Genomic DNA, 20000 nt, shown 5'->3' on the forward strand with positions numbered 1-20000 from the left:
ATATTTCTTGCACTGTATGTGTAAACTTACGTGTGTGTGTGTGTGTGTGTGTGTGTGTGTGTGTGTGTGTGTGTGTGTGTGATGGGTGACGGGGGTTATTATTTTATGGGCTGCCGCTCTCCTCCAGCTGTGGCTGAATAAAGATTAAATTAAGATTAAAAAGGGAGTGGGAGGACTCGGCCCGGCGAGCCAAAAGAAGATGTTGTCAGTGCTATATTTATCTGAGGCCGCCTCCCCATTTTTATTTGTAAGTTATGAAGGGGCCCCGATCGTCAGATCCACAGCCACACTCTCTCCGTGAGGAGAGTGGGAGCACAGATAGAACACTGGATTACATTACGTGGATATGATGGAATCGAAAGGGAGAAAGAGAGAGAACTCGGAACTGTTAACTTGCACTTTGGATGTGAATCAAGGCCAAACACTAAAGGAAAAAAAAAAATATAATGATCTTACAAGTTTTGTACCGGGAAAATCATTACCATCTCAAAATAGTGTTACTTACTGCTGACAAATTACCCACTAATTAGTGTCTTGGTTGTGCTGCTTTTTACTGACAAAGCAGAAGGGCTTGAAAAGGAACAAAGTACGGAAGCAAAAGAATGCTCGTCCTATTTGTTTTCTTTCCCTGAGGTTAACAGCTGACGATAGGCCCTCTCTGTAAGTTTGACGGACTCTTGACAGACTCAGGTAGACTCCTGTCGAGGTAACAAGGTGTCGGCTGAATCCATGCAGCAAGCAGCACACAGATCACTTGCCAGCTCCTTAACGCATTCTGGAGTGTTCGGACTCACCGCCGAGATGAGCTCACAGAACTCACACACTCTCCTCCAGACAGACTTGTGCACTCACACACTTAGATGGCGGCTGTGGCATCGGGGTGTGTTTGGCCGAAAAAACCTGAGCGAGCGCGCGTCCCTGCTAGCGGGCAGCGTGGGGAGGGGGACGCAGGTGTGGCGCGGATGGGCCGCCAGGGGACATTTGTCACTAAGCGCTGGACGCGGCGGTGGTGCAGTCCGCTCTCCTGACAGGTGTCGCTTCAGCACTGAGGCACAGCTCTAAGCAAGGTGTCAACTCCACATCACATGGGTGAAGAGAGAGAGAGAGAGAGAGAGAGATGAGAAACAGACAGGGAAGAGGAAGGGTGAAGTGAGAGACAGAAATGAGGTGGCTGAATATGGATGAATGGAGAGGATGAAAGGAGAGCGAGGGAATGGAGGTGTAGAATGAGTGGAGCGACTGAGGTGGAGGAGGAGACGATCAGAGAGGAGAATGGAGAGACTGAGGGACAGGTTTTGCAGGTGTTGTTAGGAGTGGGAGCTCTGGCTCCTGTTGGGATTGAGCAGCTGCCATAATATTTACTGAGGAGCTAGACGGACTTTTCACCAAAATCAATATGTGCTCTGTGGTGCACAGCCCCTCTGCACTCACTCTCGGCCTCCTCCTTCTCTCTCTCTCTTTCTCTGTCTCCCCCCTTCTCTCTCTCTTTCTCTGTATCGTGTGGTGATATGTGGTTATGCCATGGTGTAGGTGTGACTGGATGGAGGGGGGGGGGGGCTACATTGTAGTGTCTTAACCCTTAAAGGAGTACCGTCACACCAGTGTGACGGGAATGTTGAGAAATGAACGTTCTAAAGAATATCTGGGTTCATTGAATTCAACATAGAATTTTAGAACCTTCAATTGTTGCGGAACTTAGAACGTTCAAAAACCTACACCTTTAAGGGTTAAGGAGTTTTTGATCCATACAATGGTTCAATAAAAGGGGTTTTAAAAGTCAGTCTTTCTCTGTCTCCCCCATCTCTCTCTTTTTCTGTTTCATATTCTCTCTCTCTCTTTCTATCATGTACAAATACACACTGCCTGTTCCACCTCCCATCCCCAAAACCATACACTGAATCTCCTACACACACTCTCTCTCTCTCTCTCTCTCTCTCTCTCTCCCCGCCTGTCTCTAACATAATCTGTTTCTTTCTCTGTCCCTCTTTGTCTTTGTCTGTTCTCTGTCACACCACAAGGTGTTTTTCCTCTCCCTCGTCCTCTCCACTGCCTTATTCGAACGTTCCTCTCTTTCTCTCTCTCTCTCTCCGTCACCTCCCCCACTCCCCTGTCGCCCTCTCTCCCTGCCTATCTTGGATAACCTGTGTCCAAATGTTTTATAATGGAGGCATGTTAATAATGAATGTCAGAGCAATTGGAGACAATTAAGAGTGTTGCCTGGGCCATTAATCCTGGGGACAGCTGGGGATCGAGAGAGAGAGAACAGAGGAGCAGAGAGGACAGAAGAGAGGGGGAATACAGGAGCAGGGAGGAGAGGAGAGGAAAAAGGGGGGACAGAGGAGGAGAGGAGCAGAGAGGAGGAATACAGGAGCAGGGAGGAGAGGAGAGGAAAAAGGGGGGACAGAGGAGGAGAGGGGACAGGAGAAAAGGGGAATAGAGGAGCAGGGAGGACAGGAGAGGAGATGAGAGAGGGGGAACAGAAGAGGAGAGAGGAGAGGAGAGGAGAATGGGGGACAGAGGAGGAGAGAGGAGAGGAGAGGGGAGGAGAGGAACAGAGGAGAAGAACAGAGGAGAGGAACAGAGGAGAGGAGAGGAGAGGAGAGAAGAGAGGCGATCCAGGAGGACAAGGGAGCGGTGGAAAGGGCAAGGAGAAAACCAGGGAGGAGAGGAGAGGAGTAGAGTGTTGGAAAGACAAGGGAGCGGCAATGACCGGGGGAGAGGAGTATGAGGATAGTATGACCAGCTCTGTCCTTTTTTACATTCCATCACAAGGCAAAAGCATATAACCTTAAAAAAGCTTGTTTGAGGCCACAAACTGTGACAGAAATGTTTATGGATAATGTGTATGCTGTTGAGCGATGCGTGTGACTGTGTGTCTGTGTGTGTGTGTGCCCACTGAAGAGTGTGTCAGCTGGCTTCTACAGGGAGTTGCTGGCACTAGTGCTTTTGTATTACATCTGTGTACAGCGGCCTGTCAGTCTGTCAGTTCCTGGAGGAGCTCCAGTGGTGCCAGATGTTCTCAGCACTTCTCTCGATCTCCTGAGTATATGAGGAACAAAAGAGATGCTCTGCAAATACCCACACGCCCATAGAATCTCCCTGTTAAAAGCCTTATGAATGCGGATATGATTAAATGCTTCAAAATGCTATTTCCAACAAAGCAGTATAAGTTTTCCAGTCTCTCTACATTGTTCACAATCTCAAACTGTGTGCGTGCAGTACACTCACAAGTGAATGTTGAATGTCTATGCATGTGATCTGCATATGCACTGTAAGTTTCAGGGCATACGACTGCATCTGTGCATGCTCCTGTGTGTGTGTGTGTGTGTGTGTGTGTGTGTGTGTCTTTGTGCGCGCGCGACCGAGAGTGTGTGTCAGTGTGTGAGTAATGGCATTACATAAGTACACCATGCTACAGCACAGCTACTGCCCCCTTTATGTCCGCCACCATCATCAAAGGCATCGGATTGGTCCACCTTGGAGTAGAGCCCATCATGCTGGCCCTGTGATTGGCTGGCTTTTGTTTGAGAGCTTGCGAGGCGCGCGTGGGGGAAAGCGCGTGGGCGTGTAATCACACAAACTTGACCTGACACGCCGTGCCACCCTCCTGCCATGGCCCTGTCGTTCCGCGCAGCTGGGGAGGGGTTGCTAGGCGACACCCCAAAGGGGGTCCGTTAAAAGCCAGGGAGTGAGAACGGCAGGTGGGAACTTAACAGAAAAAAGAAAACGGATAAAAAAGGAGAGAAATTGTGCGGGACGTGCGAGGTGGCGAGAGGTGACGCTAAGATGACATGAACGTGGTGCTGATCGGGCACTTGTGTCGTCTTTTCATTTTCACTCCTGTACGCGCAGTGACGCATTCGCCTCTGAACGGATATATTCTATGAGACGGCACACAAACGCATGCAGGTTTACAAGACGCATTTTACAAAACATTCTTTTTTCAAATGTGGTTATTTTTCTGAACAAAAGCCTATTTGCATCATGCAGACATACAGCTCTTACTCTGACCTACTACTATTACCAGGCTCACATACCTGCTGCAAAGATATCCAATGGAATTTGGTAAATTTGATGAATCTGGCAGTTTTAAGTAAAATCAAATTTCTATTTTCTGCATGATAATGAATTCAACCCACACCTAAAGTCTGATTATGTTAAAATAGTACTGACCAACCAGAATATTAAAGTCCACAGCATATGCTAACCAACATTGCATTATCAATGTGTGAGGTTTGCTATGCACAAACCCACTGCAAAAGGTCATTAATGTGATTGACTGTCCATTATTGACTAATCCATTATGTATGTCCATATTAAGTAAAAGACTATCACATTTAGTAAAAGTCTCATTCAGATAGTCAGTGGACTCAAAAAACCAATGCCCATGGGTGCATACAGAGGGACATCATCAGTTAGTCCTGCAGTGGTATCGGAATGGGGTGTTTGTGTGTCTATATGCACTTGAACCATGTGTGTGTGTGTGTGTGTGTGTGTGTGTGTGTGTGACCGTGGAGGCTGTGTGTAAGCAGAATTATCTTCAGGTGTGCAGGGTCTCTCCTCTCAGAAAGAGCAAAGGGGTGCGGTACAGTGGGAGTGTAATTACTCTGTCAGGAGACGCCCCGTTAGCACCTCAACAACAGTCCACTACAGGGATCTCTCTCTCTCTCTCTCTCTCTCTCTCTCTCTCACACACACACACACACAGGCAAATATGTCACAGAGATCCACACGTAGACGCTCAACAATACACATTCACCTAGATACAGCCGCATTGTGCCATGTAAACCCTCCTTAACCAACCCAAGCACAAACTTTCACAACAAAACAAATTGTACTTAAATGTTTTCACTTTGAGCTCCATTTATCAATTTAACCATGGCCCAGTCCTGCCACTTTCTCTGACTGTGCCATAATTGCACAGCATAATTCTTCCAATGTCAGTCTGTTTTCTGCGTGCAGAGGCCTTGGGCTATTAACAGAAATGGTAAACACACTGCACTTCATCTAGGCAGACACACTCTTGAGTCAATCAACATGTGGTCCATCACAAAAACACAGCTATGTGATTAAGGGGACAATACATGCACATCCTCACTGTGCATCAGTATGCTGTCATAATGTATTACTGTATACACACACACACACACACACACACACACACACACACACACACACACACACACACACACACACACACACACAGCAGCACAGTTGAATGATGCTGTAATGAAAGAGGAGCAGTGTACTCACCATGGTCTTCTGCGCACATCATACAGATCAATCTTATTTGGTGCTCTCCATGGGGTGGCTGAGGAAAGGGAATGGACAGAGATTGGCAGGCAGAGGGGATAGAGAGGGAGAGAGAGAGTGAGAGAGGGGGGGAGGGGGGGGAGTAAAAGGGGTAACTCTTCAAACTGCTTTTAGATACAGAGTCTGTGATTTGTCACCACTTGTTGACGTCATGACGACAAACATAACGTTGACACTTTTAAAATGCCCCATGCGGAGATGCCTATTTTACACCCTATTTCCAGAGTCAAGGCCAAATAATAGCTGACTAATGGAAGATGCTTCGCTAAATTAAGTGGTTGTTGTGGTGGGCGGCATCATAAGCTAGGATTATTGGCGACTATATTTATGGAATACACAAACACAGATGCACACGCACACACACACACACACACACACACACACACACACACACACACACACACACAGAGACAATTTAATATGATTTGAACCAGTCAGCAAGCTAGGACCTACAGAGCGAAATTCGTTGAGGGTATACTAAGAGTATATTTATGCTTACTAACACCCTGAAGCAGTCTGCTGAAGTCTACTGTAAATGCAGAGAATCATTATAATGGTTCTGTGAACAAAAGAGGGGAACCTTTGGGGGTGTTGATCCTCTGGGGTTATGGATTACCCCTTTAACCTGTTTTAGGGTACCCCTGTGGTGCATGAGGGAGGGCACACATGCCCCGTGTGGTGTGTGAGGGGCAGGATGCCAGCGTACCTGGGTAGTATCTGGTGACGCCAGTGGCGCTGCCGAACACCTGCCAGCGCAGGGAGGGGTCCTCCTGGCTGTTACTGATGAAGACGGGCTCCAGGGCCTGGGTCCAGTTCAGCTCGTTCAGGATGGTGGGGGCTGAAGCGCACACACACACACACATACATACATGCACACAGACAGAGAAAGAAAGAGAAAGAGAGAGAGAAAGAGAGTTAAAGTAACATCATCATCAACATCACCATGCTATCGGTGCTATATCCACACACAACAACATAAACTTCTGCTGATAGGTCAAAATATTGCAACAAATTGTCACATTGCGTTTTGTAGACTGTCAAGTCAAATCCAGTATCATAGACCTTGAGCAATATGCCATAATATGTTTCCAAAGCTTCTCCCCAACCTGCCGTTTAAATACTCATATGTTGCCTGACTGTTGTGAAGTCTTTGTTCTGGTGATTTATTTCGCTCTTTTTCCTCCTCAAAACAACATTGATGTTTTGACATGAGTGCCCACAGCGCTACAGTGCGTTTGTGAGAAGCCGTATGACTCTCGACGGCGCTACTGAAGTCTGCTGCCGGAGTTTCCCGTCTGCCTCGCTTTGTGTCGGCGCTTGAATCCACTGGAAGGAAGTGGCAACCGCGGTGTTAACGGGGAAAGTTGCAGCACACTGGAGAGAACAGTTCTGGGTTTTTTTGCAATCTGGAGCTTAATTGACAGTTGCCTGACAGACTCGGAGTGGGTCTGTGCGAGCCAGCAGAATGATGCCAGAAAAGATTCACAATACCCTATCATACTCTCTCTCCATTTCTCTTTCTCTCTCTCCCTCTCTTTCTCTCTCTCTCTCTCACAGTTTCTCCCTATTTCTGCCATGACAGTGAGTTCAGGAAAACACATTTTCATTAGTCAGTAAGAGAGTAAGAGAGAGAGAGAGAGAGAGGTAGAGAGAGAAAGGAAGACAGAGAGAGGGAGGTAGAGAGAGTAAGGGAGACAGAGAAAGAGAGATAGAGAGAAAGGAAGCAGAGAAAGAGAGGTAGAGATATACTGTAGAAAGGGAGACAGAGAGACAGGTAGAGAGAGAGAGAGGGTCAGAGAAAGAGAGACCCATGTGAGCGATTACTCATGTGGTGAGCTCTGTGGCTCCTCGCCTCTGAAAGACATCAAAATGGAAATGTAGGCAGGCAGTGTGCCGACCACCTTCAGGAGACACAAACACACACATACACACACACACACACACACACACACACACACACTCCAACCACCTTCAGGAGACAACAGCGTTGTCGTTGTGCCGGCGCTATCTGACCTTGGCTGAGGTGGCCGAGCGGCAGCGCAGAGCCCCCGAGGGAAGGAGGGGGGGGGGGGGGTCGGACCACACCTGAAGATCACCTCATGGCCACATGAGATGGGAGACAGATAGAGATGCTGACTGGAACGGGAGATGTGAATAAAACATTGTTTGGTAAATAACGTCTGATTAAGCTGTGGATGGCATCCATCTTGTGTTTTTGCGTTAGTTTTCTTTTCCAGTCAGCGTCTAACAGTGTGTGTGTGTGTGTGTGTGTGTGTGTGTGTGTGTGTGTGTGTGTGTGTGTGTGTGTGTGTGTGTGTGTGTGTGTGTTTGCCAAAAGGTCACCCTTATACAGTATCTCTCCTGTTAGCACATTTAGATGTGAGCGATATGTATATCCCGCCTCTCTCTCTCCCTCCCTCTCTCTCTTGTTCTCTGTCTCTCTCTCTCTTCGTCAACCCTCCACCCCATCTAATCCATACGCACACATTTTCTTATAGTGAGGAAAGCAGTTATTATTCAACAGCGTTTTACACACACACACACACACACACACACACACACACACACACACACACACACACACAGAGAGAGAGAGAGAGCTTCTAAGAGGTGTAAGAGGGGCGATTAGTGGGAGCGAGGGGGAGAGGTGCTGAGCTGGGGAAGTTTGTGGCCGGCTCTGATGTAATTACATTACGGGAGGAGCCGATAAGCAGAGCTGGGACAGAGCACAACCTCTCATCCCCCCAGAGACGCAAATATGTGCAGCTACACACACACACACACAGACAGACACACACACACACACACACACAGAGATTGCCCCTCTCTGTCACTAACACCACCAGCTCAGCAAATAAACCCTCATCATCCGTTTCTCCCCCAAGTTTCAATTAACCCCCACCCACATACACAAATATGTGTGTACGCACACACACAAACAAACACACACACACTCACACATGTCTCCCACCATCTATGAGGAGACACACACACAATGTCTCCCACCATGAGTTGTCACAGGTGTGTGTTTAAGAAACGCATTCCTATGAAGATATACACACAATTTTATAAACGTAAAAATGCATAGACACAAAACTATGTGTGGACAATCTATCACATCACGCAGAAATATGTCACACACACACACGCAACGATACACGCACACATTCAAATACACATACATACACAGAAATATCAAAGAGAGGAGAGAGAGAGAGAAACTACCACTGGAAGGAAGGCAATATGCTCTATACATAAACATGCATGCATACACACCACACCTCTGGTAGAATAATACTGAGCAATAATTTCACACTCACACACACACACACACACACACACACACACACACACACACACACACACACACGTGCACAGAGGGAGCGGCCTGAGGCATGACCTCTGGAGCAGTGTGTGTGTGAAGTGTTCTTCCTGTGATTAGTATGTGCATGTATTAACGTGATTAATGTGACCCTCCTGGTGAAGACTGGGGGAGCTGTTAACCCATCTGGCTCTTAAGGGGAGAGTTTACATGACGAAAATGTGTCATTACACTCACACATACATCCGGGAATGCACGTGCATACACAAACACACACACACACACACACACACACACACACACACACACACACACACACACACACAAACACACACACACACTCATAAACACATGCCTTACGGGCACAAACAGATGAGAAGTAAATTCTTGCAAGTGTTAGAACACATTTCCTTTATAATTAAAGCAACACTAAAGAAGAATTGCTCTTGGGGTCACCCTACTGTTGAGAAGACCAATTGTTTGCTACCACTGTACAGTGCGATAAATGTCCGTCTCTTTAAAGGGACACCAGGCAATGTTTTCGTGTTAATTAATCATCTTCGTAAGTCGGTATAAGGTTAAATGACTCATTACAGGGCGAATGAAGAGTCTCTCGCCCGCCCCTACTGCCTGTGGGAAGAATATCCCGCTTGCAAGTTCGGTGTATCCTACCCGCCGACGTTTAGTCTCACAAAGTCTCAGACATCGCAAGAAGCAGGATTAGTTTACATCCTGCATCCACAGCACAGAGGCAGGCTAACGAAACGCTTGAGATGGTTGCCAACATGTGTATAATGGCAGAGCTGGCGAAGAAGCAGCGAAAACCCTTGACGGAAGATGCAAAGAAAAGGAAAAGAGCTTCAGACCGAGTGAGGGTTCACACATGTATCAACACGTACAGATGCTAGGGGGAGCTTCGTAGAGAAAAAAAGCATCAGGCTTGCCTGGTGTCCCTTTAACAAACTATAAACGTAACTCAGAGACCAGATACAGTATCTTCAGAACTTGTTGCCATGAAAGTAAATCATACATTCACAATCAGGCATTTGATGTGGTTTGTCAGTCATCATTTTTGCAAGCACTCAAATCAGAATAAGAATAGTAACTAGCATGCTAGCTGTTGAAGCCAGTAGGAATAACATTAGCTAACCCAACGGCTAAACTGAGGAATGTGCAACTTTTCAGGATCGGACCTTTATTGTCATCGTTTGTAGGCTTACTAGAGTGACACACATCGCTTGCTGGCTACTAGTGGTGGGAGGGGTTCAGTGTCGTCCTATGGCAGTGTAGTCCTAGCGCCTAGTCCTATTCCAAGCCATGCAACCCTGCTCAGAGTGCGCTCATTAGCCGCTCAAGGAAGAGAAGAGGAAGACACACAAAGACCAAGAGTGGACGAGTATGTGGAGAAAAAAGAATGACTCCAAAATGCTCAATCCAAACTAACTGTCCTGAAAAACAGGTACAGCTGTCCTGTGTGTATAGGTGAGTTTGTATAGTGTATAGTGTGTGTGTGTGTGTGTGTGTGTGTGTGTGTGTGTGTGTGTGTGTATGAGACACATGAAGAGAGGGATGGTAGAGTGAGAAGAGAGTGGGCAGTTGGATGAGTTCGAGTGCACACATGTGAATGTTTGCAAATGCTTGCCTCTCTCTCTCTCTAATACACACACACACACACACACACACAACCGTGGCAGGTCATCTGGCGTAGAAATATGAGTGTGGAGCAGATAAGAAAACACAGGCACAGCCCCACCCCCCACACACCATTGATTTATTTGTGTGGGACGCGGCACAACTTCGCCGGACAGTTGATAAAAAGAAAAATATCCTCAGAGGGGAAATTTGCAGGCTGTCAAAAGGACACCCCCCCCCACCCAAACACACCCCCACACACACACACTTAGTGTCACATACACACACAAGCCTCGCTCCCCCTAGCATGTTAGGACTGCACTCATCCCTCATGCTGAGCCCCCAAACCCACCCAACCACACCTACACACCTACAAACACACACACACACACACACACACACACAATGCTCAAAGGGTGATCTATTAGCTTACTTCCTGAGACATTTAGAGGTGCTCAAAATGCAGCACAGCTCCTCTCTCTCTCTTTCTTTCTTTCTCTCTATGCCTCCACACTTCTCCTCTCTCATTCACTCCTTCTCTCTTCCCCACAATGTTCTACCAGTCCGTTGCTTCATTCTTCTTCTTTTCTGTTCTACCTTTCATTCTCTCTCCAGCCCTTCATTCCAGATATGTCACAATGCTCCCTCTCTCCTTCTCTTTTCTCCATCTCCATCCTGGGTCTGTCCATCCTCTCCTCCTCTTTTCTCTGAAGCTCATCTCTCTCTCCTGCATCCCCATCTGTCTAACGTTACATTCTTTCATTCTTTCAGTCTTTCCCTTCAGGTTCCTCTACCAGCACTTCTCCTCTACTTCCTCCTCCGGCACTCGCCCTCTCTCTTTCTTTCTTCCTCTCCCTCTCTCTCTCTCCCCTCCTCTCTCTCTCTCTCTCCCCCTCCCTTTCTTCCTTCTCCATCCCTCATATGGGCAGGGGGCCATGCACTGAGTAAACGGCTGGCAATTATGAGGGCCTGGGATTTATGGGCCTCTGTGCAGTTCTGGCATTGCTTACAGACGTTCAACCTCCCTCGCTTCTCTCTTCTCCTCTCTCTCTCTCTCTCTCTCTCTCTGCCTTCCTCCATCCGTCCCTCACTCCCTCTCTCTTTCTTCAGCCTGGGTCATGCTTGGCTGCTGCCATGATGACTAGTCTTTGTCCAGCTGGACGGCCTCCGTATGGATGACATTAACACGGTCTCTCCTCTCTCTTTTTCCTCCCTCTCTCTCTCTCTCTCTCTCTCTCTCTCTCTGTCTTCTTAACACTCACCCAATGCATAATCCAACAGAAGCCAGTGGCATGCATGTGAGATTTGGAGTCTGCTATTCGCCCACAGATCAAAGTTTGGGACAGATTGGCAATCAATAACTTTCACCAATGCACATGAAAAGGGACGCTCTTACCTCCACCTACTACAACAGCGTGAGCCCCTTTGTGAGTTGTGGTTCAGGTGTGTGTGTGTGTGTGTGTGTGTGTGTGTGTGTGTGTGTGTGTGTGTGTGTGTGTGTGTGTGTGTGTGTGTGTGTATGTGTGTGTGTGTAATATATGGGAGAATAACATATGGTCCTAGGGGATGCTGGAGATTTGTCATAACTAACCTCTTTCAGAGCAAAAGCAGGGAAGACGCACCGTTAGTCACCGACGTGGCTGATAAACTGACAAGGGAATGATAGCTCAACCTGACCTTCTGCAAACAAACTCTCACACATCTACCCTGCTCACACCGGTGGGTGAAATATCACTGGAATACAAGAGCGCACACACACACACACACACACAGATGCCCACACTCGCACAAAAGCACTCACTCACACACACACACATGCACACACACACACACACACACACACACACACACAGATACTTGCACTCGCACAAAAGCACTCACTCACACATATACACACACACACATACACCAGCACAGAGTGAATTAGTCTTCTTCCTGAAGCTGACGGTGTTGGGTTATATCCTGTCTAATCTTTCATTCTCGTGGCATTCCTCATTCAAACAAATCCTTTAAAATGTATAGCCATCTTTTCCCCAAAGACACATCATCAAACACACACACGCAAACATTCTCTCTCTCTCTCTGTCTCTCTCTCTCTCACACACACCCACACACTTTACAATTCTGCTGTTTCTCTCTATACTCAAACTCGTTTGCGTGCTTATTCGACTTCTGGCTCACTGCGGGGCTGATAAGGCAAAGGCCATTGAATTAAATGGCCACCACCCGCATGCTCTCTATCAAATAATGCCACCGCTCCTTCAGAAAGCCAAATATGAGACTGGCGAGGGGGACGCCACAAAGGGGTGTAGAGGCCGCTGGAGGGGGGGGGGCACTGGGGCACGTGGGGGCAAGGGCAGGAAGCGGTGTCACAGGAGGAGGAAAAGAGATTTTTTAATTAAAACGACACAGTAAACGGTAAACAAATGGAATATAATTTGTGAGCTTGGTGGTGAGTGAAGTGTGCCGGCTGTTCTAATTAGCGTGCGAGCGAGTGATAGTGCCCCTTCAGTGAGCTCACACAGAGGGGAGGAGGGAGGGAGCGAGAGAGCGAGAGAGCAAGAGGGAGGAGAGGGGGGGAAAAGAGGCTGAATGGAAACAAACCAGTGAAAAAAGCATAAAGCTCTCTGCCCTCCTTTTTGCAAAAACAGATTACAAATCCCCTCTCCTACTCTCTCCGAAGGCCTATGCTTATGTTTGGCATCTTCAGTTCTGGCTAATAACCCAAGGTCTTGAAACAAACACGTGAGTGCGTACACACACACACACACACACACACACACACACACAAACACCCACACACACACACACAGGAAAACTTCTTAAAAAATCAGGGAGCTCACAGCTGAGTGTATGTGTGTGTGTGTGTGTGTGTGTGTGTGTGCGCGATTGTTTCAAGTAATCTGAGCAATATCTTCTTTTGAACTCCAACCCCTTATTTTTTCCATGGAAGCGGTGAAGGGGACAGTGCTGGAGTCTGTGATGTGTGTCCAGCGCGTCTGGCGGCTCCTGGGAATGAAGATCCCAGCTCCTCTCCTCTCCGCTCCTCTCCGCTCCTCTCCTCTCTGCTCTGCGCGGCGTGACTCGTGTGTCAGGTGGAGGAGGTCTTCTGTGGAAGGCTCACTCCATTTAAGCTCCTCTGATTGGAATCGCTGGCGCTCCGAAAGCCCTTCCATTTCTCACTAACGCCCCACACTATCTCACCATCTCACAGACTAAAGCTCTCCAGTTATATAGAGCCCCAATCACACTCGCACTCCCTCTCACGCACACACACACTAACACACACACACACACTCACACACACACACACAAACACACACACATATACTATACACACTCACAAACACATCAAACACATACAAAGGCACATGCATATAGCCAATAAAATGTCTGCACACTGCACAATCACACCTTGAGTTTATAGAAATGCATGTATATTTGTGTATCTGTAATGTTATGAAACTATCTTAAAGTGTGTAAATAAAGTGCATGCACACACCCTCTATGGCACATTGTGTTTTTATAACATCTTATTCACAGGCATTCATATTTCCTGTCCACACACACACACACACACACACACACTCACAGCCTGTGGCCGTCCAGCATGCAGCTGCCCAGCCCCGTGCAGGAACACTGGTGCGCTTCTCCCAGTGGTGGTTTGTGTCGGTGTATTGTTTGCCTCTCCCCTCCTCGCCTCCCCAGGAGAAAGGAGCGTGGTGGTGGCGGCAACCGCCGCATCTGCCGGAAGGTGCTTAATCCCCTCGGTGACAACAAGCAAAAGCCGCGCTTTTACCCCATCTTTCATCCGCACACACAATTAGTCACTCCATTCTCCCCTAATAACTCCCCTTTTTCCTGCCTCTATCTTGCAGCACAATGGCGGCACGACAACACAAACCCCAGTCAGGGGCAGAGAAGAGAGTCGCAGTGCATAGGAGGATTTTAAAAACTACTCATTCTCCTTTTCTTTTTACCCCCTTGTCTCCTTCTCCTCCTGCACAGCTAAATAAAGAATGTGGAGCAGCTAGGTTTGATTAGGGGAGCGTTTGGTATTGACAAATCCCGAGGGTTTCGGCGCGAGCGGCTTTTTCGTCCCCTTCAGCTGACGTTTAGATGGTGAGAGTGGATGGCTGGGGCGAACGTGAATAGGTAAAAAAAAAAAAAATGATTTTGCCGCCCGAGCGCTATGCTCTTCAGCTGACAAAAGAGCAATCAACACATCCTCTTGTATTTTTCTCGAGGTACCTTCAATTATCACAGAGACGAGACGAAGAGCATGGCACGAACAAGAGAGACAAATTATCCAGACAACTGAAGCTGGAAATAGTTGGCGGAGAGAAAGGGGGGGGGGGGTCCACACAATCAAAGACACTCGACAGAAGAATGGATAAAGGATGAATTTTTATCTCTGTGGCAAACGCTGGATGCCTTTTTCCCACAATGCCGAGCACCTGAGAAGCAGAGGGAGGGCCGGCGAGTGTGAGGCTCTGGGGTGTGTGAGGCTCTGGGAGAGGCCAGGTGCTGATCAAGACTGGAGGTTGAGGCACATGGCATAACTGACCTCCAGAAATCAATGCGGATTTCCCAACACTTACCATCCGCCAGTGCTGACCAGAAACACAGACACACACACAAGGAAATGTCCATAGAAGCCCAAATCCTACACACACATTCCACACAGATGCATAGATCACAGCCTTAAACACAGGCAGTCAAGCAAACACAAATAATCATCCTTTTTCCGCTGCTTTGTGCTATGTCTGCTCTGTGCTGTGGTCATGTCTGTGTGGACTCTCTTTACTGGTCTGCCATTTCCCCCTCATAACCCTCATACAACAGCAGGGGGCAGTCTACTCCCCTCTGCCTCTAGGCACCTGTGGCACAGACCTGGAACTCTGAGTCCCTCCCTTCCACTACCCTCAGTGGTCAAAACAAACCATCTGACAATTCTATTCATTCTGCATCATCAGTGCAGGGGCAAGTGTCCCCCCCCCCCCCTGCCATCCTCCACGGTTCCCCCCTCCAAGTCTTGACCCCATGGAGAGGAGGTCTCACCCCCACTACTGCTTCACTTTGAGTGGCCGCCGTTTGGATCCCTCTCTACCGCCGGTGTCCATTCCATAGGCATCAATAATTAGCTGAAAGCCACGCGTCTGTTTGACCCGGGCTAATTAGAAAGTTTGCAGGCTTGGCAGCGGGAGCACGCGGCAGGATAATGAATCATAAAATGGTTCATTACGGAGCCGAGGGAACGCTCTCAATCTCAATAAACGGACATGGGGACCCTGGCAGACGAATCAAACCGGGACGCGCACGCCGCCTCATTTAGTCACTGAAAGGAACACAATGGACAAAAAAAAAAACCCTGAAAAAAACGAAAAAAGAAAAACACTTCACTCTAAATGGCTTCTATTATTAAAGTGTCTCTCTCTCTTTTCTTTCTCTCTCCTCTTCTCCCTTCTCCCTCCTTCCTCCTTCTCTCTCTCTCTCTCACACACCCTCTCTTGTCCTTCTTTGGATGAGTTCGATGGGAAAAAAGTCTAGCCTTGTGAAATCATTGTGAAACATGACACACATTTATGTTGCGTCATATTAATAAAAAGTTCTTAGCACGTCTATCTCTCTCTCTCTCTCCCTCTCTCTCTCCCTCTCTCTCTCTCCGGCGGCCCTGACAGCACACATGACTGGAGGAGATAGGTCCTGAGCGGAGCTTGCTGGTGCGTGGCCACTGGACACGGCAGCAACACGGAGGGGGGCTCGGAGGGAAACTCTAAGGTTCTGCTACACATCCCCTCTCGTTCAGAACCAGCCTGAAAACAAACACGGCAAATACTATTATCGCCCGTGACAGGCAACCCAGCGATACGCCGAACCAATCTTATGCATGTACAGTACATGGGGGTTATGAGGAAGCACATTACAAACACAGCAAAACAAGATCTCGAGACAGTTTTGGGACCTTGATTTCTCTGCTTTCCAGTATATAGGAACTGTGCCTTGCTTTTGTCTTCCTTCTCTGTCACCAAAATGGCTGTCTTTCTGTGTCAAGATCCATAAAATACCCACAGTCCTGATTGTCCGTGAAGTAGTGGACAAGGCACCGGAAACGGTAATTCACGGCTATACATTAACGGTGATTCACAAGGCTTGGCTGTGTTGCCGCGACTAAGGTTATTTCAGTATTCCTGGAGCGCCACTCACAGTCTCGCTTCTCTTGGAAGTAATTGAGTGTGCGCCTCCTAAACAGTGCATGCCCATTGAAGATTACCTGTGCCTTTTAAGGAGCATGACCATATCAATTATCACATCCAAATGCCTGTCTGCCGGGCTGGCAGGGTTGCCAAAGCAACACTGAGTCACTTCCAACAGGAGACATTCCATCGCTCTCTTTCTTTCTTTCTCTCTCTATCATTCTCTCTCTTTTTCTCTAGCCATCCTTCTCTCTGTCTCTCTCTCTCTATTATTTTCTCTCTTTTCTCTAGCTGTCTTTCTCTCTCTCTCTCTCTCTCTCTCTCTCTCTCTCTCTCTCTCTCTCTCTCCCTCACTCTCTCTCTCTCTCTCAAAGACATGTTTTGGTGGGGGTTAGCAGTTGGCCTTTTCCAAACTCCCTACCATTCAGCTGGGTGCCCACATGATGCCCGGTGGCCGCGGCTGTTGGCATGCGAGTTGCACCGGCGGGGTCTGATTTGTTCGAGAAGCTGGCATCGGCGGGGGGCGGCTTACACCCCCGCAGGGCTCCCTCCCTGTGCCCGTAAACAGAGGCTGGCGGCAGGCCAGCGGCCCGCGAGGTGGCGGCGGTGGTGGAGGCGGAGCGAGTACTAGCGCCCGCTGATGCTATTTAACGGCCCCTGGACTCCCGCAGACCGGCCCCGTCCCACTCGCTTGAACGCTCCTCATTCTCATAATCAAGCTTATCAAACTGGGGCTGCAGGGGCCCAGCTGTGAGACGCGCGCGGAGCCTTTAGCTCGCCCTGCGAGTGGTGAACAGCGCCGGGGAAGGCTCACCAGGGCAGCGTGATTAAATATGCTATTGAACTCTGTCCCTTGAGAAGTTGTGCCCGTCTGAAAAGCTCAGACTGCCATCGAGGTTTCGCTCGGCTCCCAGTGCCTTTGTCCCAGTCCTGAAAGTGCTGCTTTAGCACCTGCTGGTGCAGCTGGCTTACAGTCTAAATATAGAAACATACAATACAGGAAAATGGAATGAAAAGTCTTCAGTGAATTTTGGGGAGCATGACTATATTAAAATGGCAATACATGTACAAATTTTGTCAGCACTCAATAATGAATGAGGTCTCGCACACCCTACTGGCTGCACAGACCAGACATAACGCATTGAATTGCATGTTTTTTTCTCTTCCCAAAGTGCATCTAAATTTTCTTGAGACATGCGATTTAGAGTAGCCTACATCACACTCAAGTCAACTGAGGACACAGGGCTTACATAACTGCAGTGATGTAGTCTAGTTAGCTGTAGTGGGTATACTGTGATGTAGTCTAGTTAGCTGTAGTGGGTATACTGTGATGTAGTCTAGTTAGCTGTAGTGGGAATACTGTGATGTAGTCTAGTTAGCTGTAGTGGTATACTGTGATCAACCCCAAATGTTAATACGTATCCTTGCCTATTTGAAGTGGGTATACTGCATAGTCCTGTTTATCATGTAGACTACACCACTGCATAACTGCATCCATAGCTACCATCGGTTCACCCATGCAAGGCCATCCCTAGCTCCGCTCGAGCATCCCGACTGTGTTTTCTCCTCCCTCTCCTCCTCCTTCCCTCCTTTGCTGCCTCCCTCCATCTCCGTCTCCCTCCATCCCAGCGGTCAGGCCTGTGTTAATTGAGGCTGAGACCGGGCTGGCTCCTCTGTGGCTTCTGGAGCACCACTTCGGCCCTCGCCGTCAAAAAACTACTTAAGAGCTTTTTGACCTCCGTGAGAAACGGGTCCCGGCCTCTTGTGTTTTTGCAGCCGGGCCCATTAAGCTGTAGCAGCCACTCGTGAACCCCCCCCCTCCTCCTCCTCCACTGCGTTAGCGGTGGCCACCCTCTGCTCACCTCTCTGCAGGCCCTACGGCCCAGGCGTCTGCCCAGCCTCCCTGCCAAGGTCGCAGCTCTTAATCAGGCCCCGTCCTGCCACGTTGGACACTTCTGCTGCTGAAATAATTCCACCAGACCACTTCATTAGCTGCCTCTGTCCGCACCACTCTGCCCCGTAGCTGAAACTGTGTTAATGTCGGCCTTGCTGCAATAGCACTGGAGGGCTCTGTTTTTTTTTGCTGTTGGCAGACACTTTATTAGTAAATGTTCCAAACTCCCTACCATTCAGCTGGGTGCCCACATGATGGCTGGTGGCTGCAGCTGTTGGCATGCAATGTTGATGTTGAGACCTTGTACAAAAGCTAGCCAGCATTTTTACCGACGGGATTCCTATTTTTGTTCATTATTAAGCTTGAACTGATCAATGACTAGTCAGACAGAACTAGAGTACTGAATGTCGACTTGAATTGCTATCTGTTCCTCCTGTGCTGGGTTTGCATTAGCTGGATGCTAGAGTGACAACTGTGTGCTGCTGCTGCCGTCCCAAAACTTTAAGTTATTGTCAACCTTTCGCACAGTTTCTGTTTCTTCTCCCCCGAGCATCCTGTCTGCTGAAACACAGGCAGAGGAAGTGGAGCTAATTTGAAGTTAACGAGGGCAGTCATCTTCCCCTCTTATATAGGGCTTCTGGTTGTGATCAAAAATAGCCAGCTTTTATGACATTGTGGCTCAGAGCAGAGCACATTTGAGTGTGAGAGTGAGTGTGTGTGCGTCTGTGTGTGTGAGCATGTGTGTGTGTGTGTGTGTGTGTGTGTGTGTGTGTGTGTGTGTGTGTGTGTGTGTGTGTGTGTGTGAGTGTGTGTGTAACAGACAGATTAAGAGTGTTAATTTAGTCCTGTATGTATCTGAGTGTGTGGTACTCACAGCCCTTGTAGATGTCTGTGGGGATCTGCACCGCTGTGTATGAGTAGTTGACCTTGTTCTTGAAGTTGGGATCATCGACGAAGTCTAACTTCAGTGAGTTGGAGTTTGCCAGCAGATTCTCTCCATCTTCCTCTGACTGAAGAAGAAGAAGACAAAACTTTTAAGTGTGTACACAAACTTAAACAAACTCTCTCTCTCTATCTCACTCACATACTCACACACTCTTACAGTCTCTCTCTCTCCCACACACACACACACACACACACACACACACACACACACACACACACACACACACACACACACACACACACACACAGACACACGCACACACACACACACACACCATTTCTCTCTCTGGTACGCAACACACTCTTTTATACATAAAGTGAAAGCTATCAAACTCCAGTTACAGAATTGAGAAGAAAACATGACAATGACCCCATACAAAGTGCAAAATGAGGAACTCTACAAATGAGAATTTACATTCTAGGCTCTGATCCCATCTCTCAACACAATGCAACATATCAAAGGAAGGATACGCACATACAGTACACACACACACACACACACACACACACACACACACACACGCAGAAACCTGAGGAAAATCAATTAGCGTCCGAGATGGCTATCACAGTCTTATTAAGGTTCAGCACAGATTAACCTCTGTCAATAGCCCCACAAACAAAACCACTCAACAGTAGGCTTCCCCATCGCCCAACAAGAAGGAAGGGCCGAGGAAGTGCTGTCCATCTTCAATCGAAT

At 48.1% G+C, this 20000-nt stretch overlaps 1 protein-coding gene across 2 annotated transcripts in view; it reads right to left on the reverse strand.

Annotated features, from left to right (window-relative positions):
- The window catches only part of cacna2d2a (calcium channel, voltage-dependent, alpha 2/delta subunit 2a), a 210424-nt gene that overhangs the window by 46342 nt on the left and 144082 nt on the right, over positions 1-20000 (reverse strand). For both annotated transcript variants that reach the window (XM_076267984.1, XM_076267983.1), the window contains 3 exons: positions 19233-19368; positions 6020-6151; positions 5254-5311 (listed from right to left, as the gene is read on the reverse strand). In XM_076267984.1, the coding sequence (XP_076124099.1) occupies positions 5254-5311; positions 6020-6151; positions 19233-19368 (326 nt within the window). The remainder of the gene's footprint in view (positions 1-5253; positions 5312-6019; positions 6152-19232; positions 19369-20000) is intronic.

Source organism: Alosa pseudoharengus, unplaced genomic scaffold (assembly GCF_046254945.1).
Source record: "Alosa pseudoharengus isolate Yale_2024_CS ecotype anadromous, Long Island Sound unplaced genomic scaffold, YU_APseudo_1.1 YU_APseudo_1.1_scf_5, whole genome shotgun sequence".
Taxonomy (NCBI): domain Eukaryota; kingdom Metazoa; phylum Chordata; class Actinopteri; order Clupeiformes; family Clupeidae; genus Alosa; species Alosa pseudoharengus.